At 37.5% G+C, this 16027-nt stretch overlaps 1 protein-coding gene across 1 annotated transcript in view; it reads left to right on the top strand.

Annotated features, from left to right (window-relative positions):
* LOC107567959 (opsin-5-like) overlaps positions 1-16027 on the top strand; it is a 51576-nt gene that overhangs the window by 20513 nt on the left and 15036 nt on the right. The window contains exons 2-3 of the mRNA XM_016253777.1: positions 9530-9617; positions 14661-14823. Coding sequence (XP_016109263.1) covers positions 9530-9617; positions 14661-14823 — 251 coding nt within the window. The remainder of the gene's footprint in view (positions 1-9529; positions 9618-14660; positions 14824-16027) is intronic.

Genomic DNA, 16027 nt, shown 5'->3' with positions numbered 1-16027 from the left:
AATGAATAGGATGCCAACACAACACAGACAGTGTGTGGAAATCAACAGCGTTATCAGTGGCTGTGAGTCATTCTCAGTGAATTCCCCCTTGTGTTTCGGAGACGGGCTACGATCAGGTTTTGACTGTAAATAATCCATCAGTATGGGGACTCTTTTTAAATTGTTTCTTCAAAGCAGCTGGTGAAAGGCTTCAGTGAGAGATAGCTGTATAAACGAAGATTTATTAATATAAATATAGCAGCTTGAGAGGACAGGGGATCTTCATTTCTGTAGTTTCCTTTGGAGGATGTAATACTGAAGCTATAAGAGAGGACAGTCTATCCATATGCACCCTCAGGGATGGAAGATAATCGCTTATGTCCATTTACATAATCAGCCTTATTGTTGTAACTCAAGTCCCTTGTTTCATTGGCTTTAATTAAATCTCCTGAATTTCCTTACTTTATTCATTATTTACAGAGTTACTTTTATCTATCTCCATCTAACCTCATCTACCCTTACATATTTCTCTCCTTGCATCCACTTGCATCATGTTCTCTTACTTGGTGAAAGAGACTCTTTTGACTTTGTAACTCATGTAGTTCATACATATGAGACAGCATTGATACTTACATTAACAATTAATTGTTAATGATCAAATGTATGTGAACAATCAGTTAAGTCCCCTGAGTTTAGTTTGGAGACCAACTCTCACTATTAACTACCTATTAACTGCAACGTTTACCCTAATAAGATCCTAATTTGCTGCTTATTGATAAGGTAGCCTAGTTGTTGTAGTAGTTATGTTCAGGTATGAGGTGGATTAAGGGATCTAGAAAATGGTCAAGCAGAATGAGGCATTAATGCCAATAGCTAAAAACATTAGTTAATGTTGCTAAAATTAACTCGAATGAGCAAACCATTTCATGCAGCATTTATTAATCTTTGTTGACATTAGTTAATAAAAATATAACTTAATTTTAATTGTTAGTTCATGTTGACTTAGGTGCATTAACTAATACTAACAAATACAACATTTTATTTTGGTAAAGGTTTAAATTATAATTGACATTATAATGAAATGTTAACAAATGGAACCTTATTGTGTTACTGAAAATAAATTTTCTTTGTATAGTCTTGGCGTATATTTATATGTTTTCAGTATGGAAGCGCAAAGTTGGCACATCACAGCTCCAAAAGTAGAATAAAATATTTATTCATGTTCTCACCACAGGTGACGTTTCGAGCCTACAAGCTCTTCATCAGACCTGACAAAGAGCTTGTAGGCTCGAAACGTCACCTGTGGTGAGAACATTAATAAATATTGTTTTCTACTTTTGGAGCTGTGGTGTGCCAACTTTGCTCTTCGTGTCTGACATTGTTTGTGGTTGAGCACCCACATTGAGTTTTTGGCCTGCTGGGTGTGCGCACTTGGATTGTAATCCATATATTGGCAGTAACACATAGAAAGTGTTGCATACTTGTGCTGAGCTTGAGAATGAGCGTTATTAATGTCTTTTGAAGTTAATGTCAAATTTTTCTGAGTCGTTCCTATGCAAGTAGACAAAGAGAAAAGAGAAACTTGTGGAGAATTTTAAAAAGGGATTTGAAAAATATGGAAACAAGCCTTTGAAAGCTCTTTAGCATAAACTGTGTGCTGGGCTGCAAGCTGAGAAAAATTGTGCTTACACACTAATGTAATTTTATGCAATTCACAACCAACCTAATCAGAGGAAAAAATGTCAAAACGCATGGGTGCATTTCACTCATTTACATTCACCCATTTAGCAGATGCTTTCATCCAAAGGCATTTGCAACAAAAACAATTAATTTTAAGACAATGTAAGCATAATGCAGTTTAAAACTGACTAGAATGCAAGCCACTACAGCGATATGACAGAATAACTATGAAACAGTAACTGGATCTAGTCAGTATGTACCCATAATTGTGTTTTTAGATGTTTCTTGTGCAACCAGCAAGGTCAGCAAATGTGAAGACTCTGCAAAGGAACAGAGTTTGAATAGAACTGCTAGTTTTCTGTTTATAAGTCCTATAGACAACATTAAATCGGAATTGACTGTATTGCCTTTATTATTCCAAATTATTATTCCAAAGGAAAAGGCATTGTCTTAATCTATTTTCCAAAAGTAACATCTTGCTGTATTTCTGAAACAACTAATCAGTTCAAAAAAACCTTTAATCTCATCCTACATTTGTGTCATGATACATTAACTTTATTGAACATCCTGCAAGAATGCAGATGAGGAAAGGAGTTGAATGAGATTAAATTAATCTTGCTTTGGTGAAGTCTCACTTCATCTCACTACATTGACGCGGCCAAATAAGGACCAGATTCCAGCTACAGAATTAAGAGCTGGAGAACAAACTGATGGATTTATTGAGCAGTCTTGCATCTGAGATGTGTAAATGGTATGTATATGGTCTTATAGGGAACACATAAAGTTAAATACACTGAACAAAATTATAAACGCAAAACTTTTGTTTTTGCCCCCATTTTTCATGAGCTGAACTCAAAGATCTAAGACTTTTTCTATGTACACAAAAGGCCTATTTCTCTCAAATATTGTTCACAAATCTGTTTAAATCTGTGTTAGTGAGCACTAGTTACTTTGCCGAGATAATCCATGGTGTGGCATATCAAGATGCTGATTAGACAGCATGATTATTGCACAGGTGTGCCTTAGGCTGGCCACAATAAAAGGCCACTCTAAAATGTGCAGTTTTATCACACAGCACAATGCCACAGATGTCGCAAGTTTTGAGGGAGCGTGCAATTGGCATGCTGACTGCAGGAATGTCCACCAGAGCTGTTGCCCGTGAATTGAATGTTCATTTCTCTACCATAAGCCATCTCCAAAGGCGTTTCAGAGAATTTGGCAGTACATCCAACCGGCCTCACAACCGCAGACCACGTGTAACCACACCAGCCCAGGACCTCCACATCCAGCATCTTCATCTTCATCTTCATCTTCACCACCAAGATCGTCTGAGACCAGCCACCCGGACAGTTGCTGCAACAATCGATTTGCATAATTTCTGCACAAACTGTCAGAAACCGTCTCAGGGAAGCTCATCTGCATGCTCGTCATCCTCATCGGGGTCTCGACCTGACTGCAGTTCGTCATCGTAACCGACTTAAGTGGGCAAATGCTCACATTCGATGGCATCTGGCACTTTGGAGAGGTGTTCTCCCCCTCCAAAGTGCTCACTAACAAAGATTTAGACAGATTTGTGAACAATATTTGAGAGAAATAGGCCTTTTGTGTACATAGAAAAAGTCTTAGATCTTTGAGTTCAGCTCATGAAAAATGGGGGCAAAAACAAAAATGTTGCGTTTATAATTTTATTCAGTGTAATTACACATAATGTTTAGTTAGCGTACATCACATTTTAAGGCCGGGACACACCAAGCCGACTTCAAAGAACTAGCGGCGACGAAAGCCGACGGTGTTGTTACCTTGCGTCGGCAGCGTCGGACCAAAAAGGAGTGGAATTTGTACTGCAGCGCCCCCACACCTTGATGCTCATGACAAGAATAGCATTTATAGTAATCTTTATTGAAGTGAATTAGGTTTAAATCGCCGTCATGCATGAATTAATTATATTTTTGCAATTTTACACATAATAATCCACGATGATCACATTACACAAAACTGAAATTGCACGTCAAAATAACACATTGTCAATGTTTTTTGAGAACCCCCAAAATTTCACAAATCACGTTCTCAGGAGAGCCCATGTCTTATTAAGGGGAGCCGAGGTCCCCCTAGCTCCCCCGTAGTTCGCACCATGCTCTCGTGGCATCTGAACATTTTAGCACTGATAATGATGAGCGTAATTGACTGTTCGCCACAATAAACGTTCAGACAAGAATAGACATACATTCCATGTATGAATGTGTTTAGTATGAATGTATTCTGGACGCAGTACATTCGCCATGTTGTCACTGTCTCGTGACCTACCAGCGTCAGTTGTGTCGCCTCACTGCCATTCATAAATCCTCTCCCGTGGCCTCGTGGGATAGTAAAGTGTCCATCGAATGTGCAATATTTGTTGTTTTATTTTGCATAATTTAAAGCCTGCAGTATTTTTTTATTGACATATAAAAAAAAATCTGAAAAATTGACAAAGCACGGCTGGGCATCAGGACACATCTCAGTTCTCACAAAGATGCTTTCTGTGTCCTCAAGTCTTCACAGTTTGTTTAAGACCGCAAGACCGACCGCAAGATGGTAAGACCAATCTCCACAAGAAGACAAGTCCGTTCTTTACCTTTTTAGAATTAAGAAACAGCCAATGACTCAATCTCACTGAGATCACTATCACCAATTTCAGTTTCCAGGGTTTTTTAAATGTAACTTTTTAAATGCAGATTGGTTGTGTTTCTTGTGTAGGGAAATACATCTTCCTTTGTCAAGATAAATCTATGTGCTATTCTCTTCCATTTATCCTTGACTGACATTCAAGAGGCTGGAAGACAGGGACCATAAATAAGCGGGCCATATCTCTTAGAAAAATATTGCATAGGGAGTCTCTGCCACAAGTCGAAAAAGATTTCCATACTGTAAAACTCACAATCATCTAAAAGTAAGCATGTCTAAATTAGCTCAAAAGAAAAATGCATATAAATAATTACAATTAAATATGATTATTTCAGCTGCCATTAGTAACTGTAGAATAATTAATATTACAATCAACTAATCTGTTCGTCCAGCGAACATTCAATGTAATTTCATATCAGCTATAAGAAATTATATTTTCGTGACCAGAGAAAATAACTTTCTTACAGTACTGATGCATTAGAGCATGTAGCTTTCACACTTTAGCCTAATGCGAGGAACGAGGAGAACAGGAGTACACAAACACCAATAGTCTTTTAATTCAGAATATCCAGGAAGTAACAATTGGCAGCTTGGAACACAGGAAACACAGGGGTTGACGTTCAATCTCAGACAAAGAAGTACAGCACAGACTGGGGCTAATAAACACTGGGCAATTAGGGGAAACACAGGTGCATGGAATGACTAATTAACTGAGACATGGCACACCCGGGGAGGGAAAACACAACACAATGAGTCCAGGGGCGTGACAGTAGCAAGTCACATTATCCACAAGCAGTAACAGAATCAACAACTCATGTAATTTGTGCACGAAAGTTTTATTGACTAAACGATAACACATAACTAACACTCCAACTAACTCCAAATATGTTATTCTGACTCATTATAATAAGAATACAAAGTATGCTATGAGGAGGTAACAAGGGTTATTTTTATATCAAACATGCAATTAAATATGCAATATACCCATTTTTATGGTTAGACAAACATTCAATTAGTTATTGTAGATATGTTACAAGGAGTCTGATACACCAGGAGCACACAAATATAGAGATATGGTCCTATAATCAGAGCTGCCATTAAATGATAATAGTGTAATAATATGAGTCATAAGAATAATGATAAATCAGAGATTATACCCCACAGACTGCTCCAGACATACAATACATTTTATTGGAAAAGCCTTATTAACAGATGATTCATATTTAACCAGAGACTAAAGCATAGATAAGGCAGATTTTCAGTTTCTCGCCTGGACAGAATAAGAGACCGATGCTTTATAGTGTCAGACCACTATAAAGAAAGTTTTGTTTTTATTCATGAATGCATGACTGTACAATCCATCACCCCATATTTCAAACCAACTTTTGATATATTAGATGGACTGTTCACCTATAAATGAAATTTCTGTCATAATTTACTCCTCATATTCCTTTTTACTTCTGTGTAACATAAAAGTATCCATCCTAACTAACATGCTTCTAATAAACATAAAGCGTAATCAGAGCTGCCATTAAATGATAATAGTGTAATAATATGAGTCATAAGAATAATGATAAATCAGAGATTATACCCCACAGACTGCTCCAGACATACAATACATTTTATTGGAAAAGCCTTATTAACAGATGATTCATATTTAACCAGAGACTAAAGCATAGATAAGGCAGATTTTCAGTTTCTCGCCTGGACAGAATAAGAGACCGATGCTTTATAGTGTCAGACCACTATAAAGAAAGTTTTCTTTATATTTCTGTCATAATTTACTCCTCATATTCCTTTTTACTTCTGTGTAACATAAAAGTATCCATCCTAACTAACATGCTTTTAATAAACATAAAGCATCAGTATCATCAAAATCAATAGGCGTAGTCTACATCTGAATCATTATTTGCCCATTTTGAGACATTGTTGAGATCTTTTGAAACTCTTCTGGAGAGACATGAGATTAATATTAAGTCTCTGTTTGCTCTTCCTTTAATCTCATTATTATTATTATTATTATTATTGTATGTTAATTTATTTATTTAGAGAAAAAGTTTAGATCTGTAGATCTAATTTGCACTGTAGATCTAATTTGTGATATATATAACATGCTTCTAATAAACATAAAGCGTCAGTATCATCAAAATCAATAGGCGTAGTCTACATCTGAATCATTATTTGCCCATTTTGAGACATTGTTGAGATCTTTTGAAACTCTTCTGGAGAGACATGAGATTAATATTAAGTCTCTGTTTGCTCTTCCTTTAATCTCATTATTATTATTATTATTATTTTTATTGTATGTTAATTTATTTATTTAGAGAAAAAGTTTAGATCTGTAGATCTAATTTGCACTGTAGATCTAATTTGTGATATATATTTTTTTTCTTCCAATGGATTTTTATTTTCCTATTTGCCCACTTGTCAGATAATGAATATAATACTGAGATCTGATAAAACTGATAAATATTTTAATAAATACACTGTTGAATGTCTCTGAAATCGCAGTTACAGAATATAATTGTTAGGAATCCTGTCCATGGACTTCCGTTCGATCGCCACCAGAGGTCACGCGTCCATTATATTGACTCTCTCACTACACAGACTGTTACACATCACCACGGACTACATTTCCTATCATCCATTGCACTGATTGCACACAGCTGTAACCAATCACACACACACTATATTACACTCACTCAGATCCTTCTCAAACGGCCGAGTATTGTTTAGCACTTATCACTCTTCCAGCGATAGCTACCTTACGAAGCCATTCCAAGTTTTCTGAGTCTAGCCTAAGTCTAGTTCATAGTCTGTTTTCCTGTGTTTGTACTCTAGCCTGTTTTCTAGTTTCGCCTGTTCTCTGCCTGCCCTGAACGATTTCGCCTGTCTTGGATTTCCCCTCTCATCTCGTGTGATATATATATTTTTTCTTCCAATGGATTTTTATTTTCCTATTTGCCCACTTGTCAGATAATGAATATAATACTGAGATCTGATAAAACTGATAAATATTTTAATAAATACACTGTTGAATGTCTCTGAAATCGCAGTTACAGAATATAATTGTTAGGAATCCTGTCCATGGACTTCCGTTCGATCGCCACCAGAGGTCACGCGTCCATTATATTGACTCTCTCACTACACAGACTGTTACACATCACCACGGACTACATTTCCTATCATCCATTGCACTGATTGCACACAGCTGTAACCAATCACACACACACTATATTACACTCACTCAGATCCTTCTCAAACGACCGAGTATTGTTTAGCACTTATCACTCTTCCAGCGATAGCTACCTTACGAAGCCATTCCAAGTTTTCTGAGTCTAGCCTAAGTCTTGTTCATAGTCTGTTTTCCTGTGTTTGTACTCTAGCCTGTTTTCTAGTTTCGCCTGTTCTCTGCCTGCCCTGAACGATTTCGCCTGTCTTGGATTTCCCCTCTCATCTCGCCCTATTCGGATACTGTTTACCTCTTGCCTGGACTATCGCTTGTGTTTTGGATTACCCCTTTGGATTACCGTTTGGACATTGTTCGCCTGAGATCGACCATGCCCATTTACTGGACTACTCTTGTGTCTTGCCCACATTATACCTGTTTGCCATTGTTTGACCCATGCATGTTATATGACCACGTTTTGGAAATAAAGCCTTGCATATGGATCCGCACGTCTCACATCTCGTTCGCCCCATTACAATAATGTGACAATTATATAGTTGAGAGGTATGTAGCTGTATTATGCTAATCAATTCATTTTAAACATACCTTTTGCCGGAGACCAACTACCATTGTTGTTGGTCATTAAAAGTCTAGTGCTCAAAATACTTGTTTTGATGTAATACAATGTTGGTTAACACTCTAGTAGATGGACCAATTCTCACTATTAACTAGTTGCTTATTAGCATGCCTATTAATATAATATTGACTGTTTATTAGTACTTATAAAGCTCATATTGTGCATGACCATATTCTACATCCCTAATCCTAACCAACACCTAAATTTAACAACTACCTTACTAACTATTAATAAGCAGCAAATTAGGAGTTTATTGAGGCAAATGTCATAGTTAATGGCTTGTTAATGGTGAGGATTGGGCCTCAAAATAAAGTGTGACCCAATGTTGTTACAGAGACTCACCCAGGAGCAAGACTTACACAGATAATTGTCAAATTGAAAACAGAGAGACATTTAATTGAGGATATTAATGGACTTTTTAATCTTAGGCTGTGAAGGATTAATTCTATATTGAACATGAGATGTTAAGTGTCTGCTGGCTGATGTTCAGTGATCTCATTCATATGTATATCTGCTGGTGAGACTGCTAACTGACTCGGATGCTGGCAAGATGTTCTGCTGTCCACCGTGTGAAAGCTTTCGACACTCAAGAGCATCAATCAAATAACCCATACTTTCACATCTGGCTGACAGCAAAACTGGCAAATTCATATATCAAAGTAAGAACTGTTGTATTGCACCTAGCATTTCCTGAACGGACTGCGGGGGATGCGATCTGTTGGTTGTGGGATGAATATAAATGTTTTATTCTTGATATCAAAAAGTGATATTTTGTATGATAAAGTATCTTGCCGTAGGCTGGGAGAGAGGATATGGAGCGCTGGATCATTTGTTGTGTGTGATATATTCCTCTGGGTCAGGTGCCCCGCAGGCTAAAGATGAAAGTGGAGGAAGGCAAAATGTGTTGGTAATGAGAAAGCAATAGAAGTACCGACATATTACCACACATGTGTTGCCTCTGAATATTCTCTGTGCTCTATTTAAACTACTCCAGATGAATGTTATAGGATTGTAGTATGATTCACTATTTTCATCATCTCATCCAGTGGTCCCATTCAGAGTCTCTACGCACACGTCATGCTCTAGTGCTGTGAGTGTGTGTGTGCTGTATGCATCAGTGCGCACATGCTACATCTCCAGTGCCATGTGGACTGTGTGCACTTCAGAGCAAAATTGATTTATGGTAAGGCATAATGAGACTCTCTCGTTTCTGGAGACCTTCTCATCTTTTAAACTGGAGCAGGTGCTAATGGAAATGCATTGATCATTGATCAATTCTGGGAAAAGGACTGAATCCAACAACATGGATTTTCAGATTTAAAGAGGATGGTGTGCAAAATAAAACAAATGCAGATGTTGCATACTGGTCTTACATTTGCTCCTTTTCTTCTTCTGTACAGATGGAAAACTCATCCAGAACTGACATGTTTCATTCCAAAATATCGAAAGAGAATGACTTGCTCTTGGGAACTGTCTACACTGTCTTTGGTAAGTGTGTGTCAAAGTAGCCTAAAAATATTGGCTTAACATTGTTTTTAATTCTGTAGGCACCTTATTATAAAGCATAAGCTTAAAGGGGTCATATGACGTTGCTAAAAAGAACATTTTTTTGTGTATTTGGTTTAATGCAATGTGTTTATGCGGTTTAAGGTTAAAAAAACATTATTTTCCACATACTGTACTTCATTTTTTCTCCTCTATGCCCCGCCTTTCTTAAAACGCAAACAAAGCTCATCGTTCTGAAAAGCGAGGTGTGCTCTGATTGGCCAGCTATCCAGTGCGTTGTGATTGGCCGAATTCCTCAAGCGTGTGACGGAAATGTTGTGCCACTCACCATACTGTGATGCCCTGTCCGGCCGGAGCGACGAGACAAAAACATTAAAACCCATTATAAACAAGACATTTGTTGCATCCAGTGGGGACATAATTACAGATTATAATGACTTATACTGTCTTTTTACGCGTTGCGTATCACGCTGCAGAAACATAAAACCATGTCTGCATTTCTGATTGGAGAAATGACAAACAACAAGCCCTACTCTACACTGCTCAAAACTCGCGTTTGAATCGTCAGTGGCAAATTCTTTAAATATGAAAACGTACTTACAGGCTGTGAGTCAGAAGCGCCAGACTGTCCTTGCAAAGTTAGAACTGCCCCACTTTATAGAAACAGACACCGGCGTTGTAGGCTACTCTCCCAGGAAACAGTCCTCGTCCTCCACAAAATATGTTGCACACATCTGAATATTTGGGTTGAAGTGTTCTGGAACAGTGTTGTAAATACAACTTACCACTGATTTCTAGTTGTGTCCTCTTTTGGAAGACCAAACAAAGTAGTTTTGCTTTCACAAGGAAACACACAGCATCACCACGACATAGCGGCAGCAACAATACTACAGCGAGAATAAAAGTTACGCCTTCTTTCTTTGCGTGAACATTTGGGCGGTGTTATGCAAATCTTCCCACATAGTGATGTAGACATGTGGGGGCGTGTTAGAACGAGGCGTTTTAGGTAGGTGTGACTGACTCTTAACTTTTATAAAGAATATCTCTTTGGATTTGAAACTTTAGTCTTTGCAACTTTAAAGATCTTCTTTATGCACCAAGAGCTTGTAACACTCCAAAGAGAAAGGAACAATTGAAATTGCATCACATGGCCCCTTTAATTAAGAATAGCAACTGAGAATCATGTTAATACTGAACCAAGATTAATTCTATATTGAAAAATACTTTCTCTCTCAAATTATATTTATGGTTTGCAAACCTTTAAAGGGGTTATGAACTACCTTTGTTTTTTTTGTACTGTTCTCTAAGGTCCACTTATAATGCTATCAATATTTTTGCTTAAAAAACATCATAATTTAGAAGTAATAGGCCAGTTCCTGTCCTGTTTTTGACCTCCCTCATCAGAACGCTCTGTTTGATTGTAGACTCTGAAGTAATGATTGGCTAATAGTTGTGTTGGTTTAATAGGGCTACATCCTTCACAGATGGACGCTGCTGTGATTTAGGTTAAAAACGCATAAATACTCAGTACTTATCAAACAATCTGTTTAACAGAAAAAGCAGTAGTGAGCATGTAATGAAAACAGTTACTCACACTTGTGTGTTGTGATATTACTGTCAGATCCAGTATCGTCACACAGCATCGTCTTTAGTTTTGTTGGGATCAGAAGGAAGGTGATGCAAATACTGTTTTTCCACAGCTTGGCTCTGCACAGCATCTTGTTGTCTTCACAGCATCTTTATCATTTGGTTTCTGTGTAGACTAGGGTTGCCACCTTCAGCGAGGCAAAATAAGGGACACCCATTCACAAACTATGTCTACTATGTCTTGGTTATGTCTACCAAGCTCTGATAATGTATGGAATATTATATTAACAGACTACCTAAATTTTAATAAAACAATAGGCCTATACCATTAGAAGCACGCATGTGTCTGTCACTTTAAAGGTATGGTGCACACAAAAAATTAATTTGTTATAATGTACACAGGTTGTTCTAAACCTGCATAAAGTTCTTTTTTCTGTTGAACACAAAAGAAGATACCTTGAAGCATGTGTCTAAACTAAACAGCTGCTGGTTGTAACTTCCATAGTAAGGTAAAAAAAAAAAATACTATCATTGAGGACTAGAAACTGTTTGGTTACCCAAATTTATCTTAAATTTGTTATTATTTATCTTATTTATCTTCTTTTATGTTCAACAGAAGAAAGAAATCATTACAGGTTTGGAACAACTTGTGGGTGTGTAAACGATGACAACATTTTGGGGTGAACTGTCCCTTTCAGATAGCCCACCGTGAACAACTGAAATGCTTCTCTGCAAACTGCGCGTTCATCATTAGTTACTGAACAGACACATTGATAACTTTCCCATTCAGCCCTACAGCTGGAGAGTCTTGTGTTCAATGGGCAGATGTGAGCTCCTATGTTTTAAACCGCGCAGGGTTACCGCATGCTGCGCTCATGTGAAAGGGCTATAATGGCGCGCGTTCTGGAAACTCCGTCGCCAAAATCGCAAATGAGCTTCTCTAATACTTCTTATGAAATGTATTTCATTATAATTGCTAATAATATTATAAAAAGTGCAAAATACTTATTTGTTTATTCAAATATGTGTTGGCCTTTGTAAAATATCGGAATCGGTGGGCGGTGCCAAACAGGCAGCGATGTGGAATCGGTGGGAGAGGCCAAACAGGCAGCGATGTGGGAGGGGCCAAACAGGCAGCGATGTGGAATCGGTGGGAGAGGCCAAACAGGCAGCGATGTGGGAGGGGCCAAACAGGCAGCGATGTGGAATCGGTGGGAGAGGCCAAACAGGCAGCGATGTCGAAACAGGGAGCGATGTGGGAGGGGCCAAACAGGCAGCGATGTGGAATCGGTGGGAGAGGCCAAACAGGCAGCGATGTGGGAGGGGCCAAACAGGCAGCGATGTAGAATCGGTGGGAGAGGCCAAACAGGCAGCGATGTCGAAACAGGCGTTGATCTTCTTTTGTGGAGGTGGCGTTTATCCACACTATTACAAGTTGTTGTTTTGGCAAACTAGATTCAATAAAAACTGTTTTTAGGCTAATGAGAAATTTTTGAGTTCTGAAACTTACAGGATGTGTTTATAGTACAATGATATTTTGTATATTGGTTTCTCAGTTCATGACCCCTTTAATTTTTATTTAACATTGATTAAAAACATTTATTTTCCCAAAGACAAAAACATTCATATAGAAAAAAATACTCTTTAAATATCAGATAAAAAAATCATGGTTTTTGATTATATGCACTATGAACAATTAACACTCATTTCACTTTGGTGTTCATGGTACAATTAATTAATTAATTATTTTAAAAATAAGAAAAGAAAGAACGAAACATTTTTCAATGATTGAAGTTCATTTTGCCTAACATCCTTTAAAACCAAACAAAATCTGCACCTGCAGAAATCGCCACAGAATTGGAATGATACTCATTTAAAACCCCCATCCTGTGCATCTAATAAACTGATATGCTTTCAGCTACTAAAAGTATAGTATTCTCTGTTTAACCCTTAAAATAACAGATTCAGTCTGCGTACTACTGTAATAGCCTTATCTTTTCAAATCAATTCACATTTGTTTGTATGGCGCAGCAGTGCCCAATCCTGTTCCCGGAGATCTTCCTACCTGCAGAGTTCAGTTCCAGCCCTGATCAAACACACCTGTCCGTAATGATCAAGAGCTCCTGGAGATCTGAAGAATGAGGTTGGTTCAGTTGTGTTTGATCAGGGTTGATCAGTGTTGAACTTTGCAGGAAGGTAGACCTCAGGAACAGGATTGAGCACCCCTGTTATAGCGCATTTTGCTATTGTTTCAAGGCAGCTTTACCATTTATTTTGACTGACTGATTGATTGATTGATTGATTGTATATTTCTTTCTTTCACTGCAGGTGTGCTGTCTCTGATGGGCCAAACAGGCAGCGATGTGGAATCGGTGGGAGAGGCCAAACAGGCAGCGATGTGGGAGGGGCCAAACAGGCAGCGATGTGGAATCGGTGGGAGAGGCCAAACAGGCAGCGATGTGGGAGGGGCCAAACAGGCAGCGATGTGGAAACAGGCATTGATCTTCTTTTGTGGAGGTGGCGTTTATCCACACTATTACAAGTTGTTGTTTTGGCAAACTAGATTCAATAAAAACTGTTTTTAGGCTAATGAGAAATTTTTGAGTTCTGAAACTTACAGGATGTGTTTATAGTACAATGATATTTTGTATATTGGTTTCTCAGTTCATGACCCCTTTAATTTTTATTTAACATTGATTAAAAACATTTATTTTCCCAAAGACAAAAACATTCATATAGAAAAAAATACTAAATTTAAATATCAGATAAAAAAATCATGGTTTTTGATTATATGCACTATGAACAATTAACACTCATTTCACTTTGGTGTTCATGGTACAATTAATTAATTAATTATTTTAAAAATAAGAAAAGAAAGAACGAAACATTTTTCAATGATTGAAGTTCATTTTGCCTAACATCCTTTAAAACCAAACAAAATCTGCACCTGCAGAAATCGCCACAGAATTGGAATGATACTCATTTAAAACCCCCATCCTGTGCATCTAATAAACTGATATGCTTTCAGCTACTAAAAGTATAGTATTCTCTGTTTAACCCTTAAAATAACAGATTCAGTCTGCGTACTACTGTAATAGCCTTATCTTTTCAAATCAATTCACATTTGTTTGTATGGCGCAGCAGTGCCCAATCCTGTTCCCGGAGATCTTCCTACCTGCAGAGTTCAGTTCCAGCCCTGATCAAACACACCTGTCCGTAATGATCAAGAGCTCCTGGAGATCTGAAGAATGAGGTTGGTTCAGTTGTGTTTGATCAGGGTTGATCAGTGTTGAACTTTGCAGGAAGGTAGACCTCAGGAACAGGATTGAGCACCCCTGTTATAGCGCATTTTGCTATTGTTTCAAGGCAGCTTTACCATTTATTTTGACTGACTGATTGATTGATTGATTGATTGTATATTTCTTTCTTTCACTGCAGGTGTGCTGTCTCTGATGGGAAACACCACTCTGTTGTTTGTAGCCTATCGTAAGAAGTTGTCTCTAAAGCCTGCTGAGTTTTTTATCATCAACCTCTCCATCAGTGACCTGGGCATGACCATCTCCCTCTTTCCCTTCGCTATTCCCTCTGCTTTTGCTCACAGGTAAATCTCTTTCACATCAGGGATGCTTCCAATCTCTCTTTATATATACATATCTTTGTTGTGTCCTATTGAGACTCATTAAAGAGGGTCATCTTGTTCTCTCTCATCGGCTTAAAGGCGTCAGCATAATAAAAGCAAATTAAATCAAATTTAACAGCTGGAAACACATGAGCGCAGCGTCTGGGTCCTCAGAGATGACTGACCCTTTTTGATGATACTATTCCTTTTTTCTTCCCTTTTTATTTGTGTAGTAAGCTGTTATCATTGATCATGTGGGAAACACTCTGCTTTTGAAACCTCAGCAAACAGGAGCGCTGGAACATGCAGACATACAAATTGAGGAAAATAAGCATTTAATTTGTATTTGTAACATGTTTCTTCAACGCAGATGGTTGATTTATAATAACATGAATACAATTTAACATCAGTTTCATGAGTTTAAATATGCTTTGGATTGCTGTTCACAATAAAGGGGCTCTTGACTAAACCCTGTTCCCCTTCACAAACCTAATAAATAATGAAGAATAAAGATAAAGCAAGAGTAGTTGTTTTAATTTGGTATTATTGGGGCTACATCAAATAGCACAGAATCAATATTCAGAGTTTGGCAAGCCTGTACATTTTTCATGCAAACTTATTTTCCGAGGACAAGAGGGAAGGCAGGTGGAGACATCATGACACTATAAAACTAGTAAAGTATTTCAATAAAAGTATATACACTTGCTGAATAAACACACACATATCCTTAATCTGAGCTGTTATTCCAGGTTTTTACTATTGGTTATTTCTAAACGCCCTAACTGTTCATACAGTTACAGTTACATTTACATTTATGCATTTAGCAATTTAATCCAAAGTGATTTACACTGAAGATCTACATTCTATTATTTCACACATTGCCTAGGAATCAGACCCATGGTTTTGGCATTGTTAGTGCTATGCTTTGAGAAATGGACCAGTGTCGAGATGAACTTATGAAATGAGAAGGCAAAATTAATTAAACGGGAAATTATGTAGACATCAAATGGAACTGCAACATGAATTTTCATTGAACTAGTAAAGACCAGTGACTCTCTCATTTTGCTTTAATGTTATTATTATATACCTTATTGCCACTGCTTCATAGGTTATGTACAAAGTTCACTGCTTTATTTAGGATAAGAGACCGCTTGTGCCCTCTTCTAAAATAAATAAATAAAATAAA

Source organism: Sinocyclocheilus grahami, unplaced genomic scaffold, assembly GCF_001515645.1.
Source record: "Sinocyclocheilus grahami isolate Dianchi unplaced genomic scaffold, SAMN03320097.WGS_v1.1 scaffold1201.1, whole genome shotgun sequence".
NCBI classification, from domain to species: Eukaryota; Metazoa; Chordata; class Actinopteri; order Cypriniformes; family Cyprinidae; genus Sinocyclocheilus; species Sinocyclocheilus grahami.
Note: the sequence above shows the minus strand (reverse complement) of the source record. Positions and strands in the feature narration are given on the sequence as shown.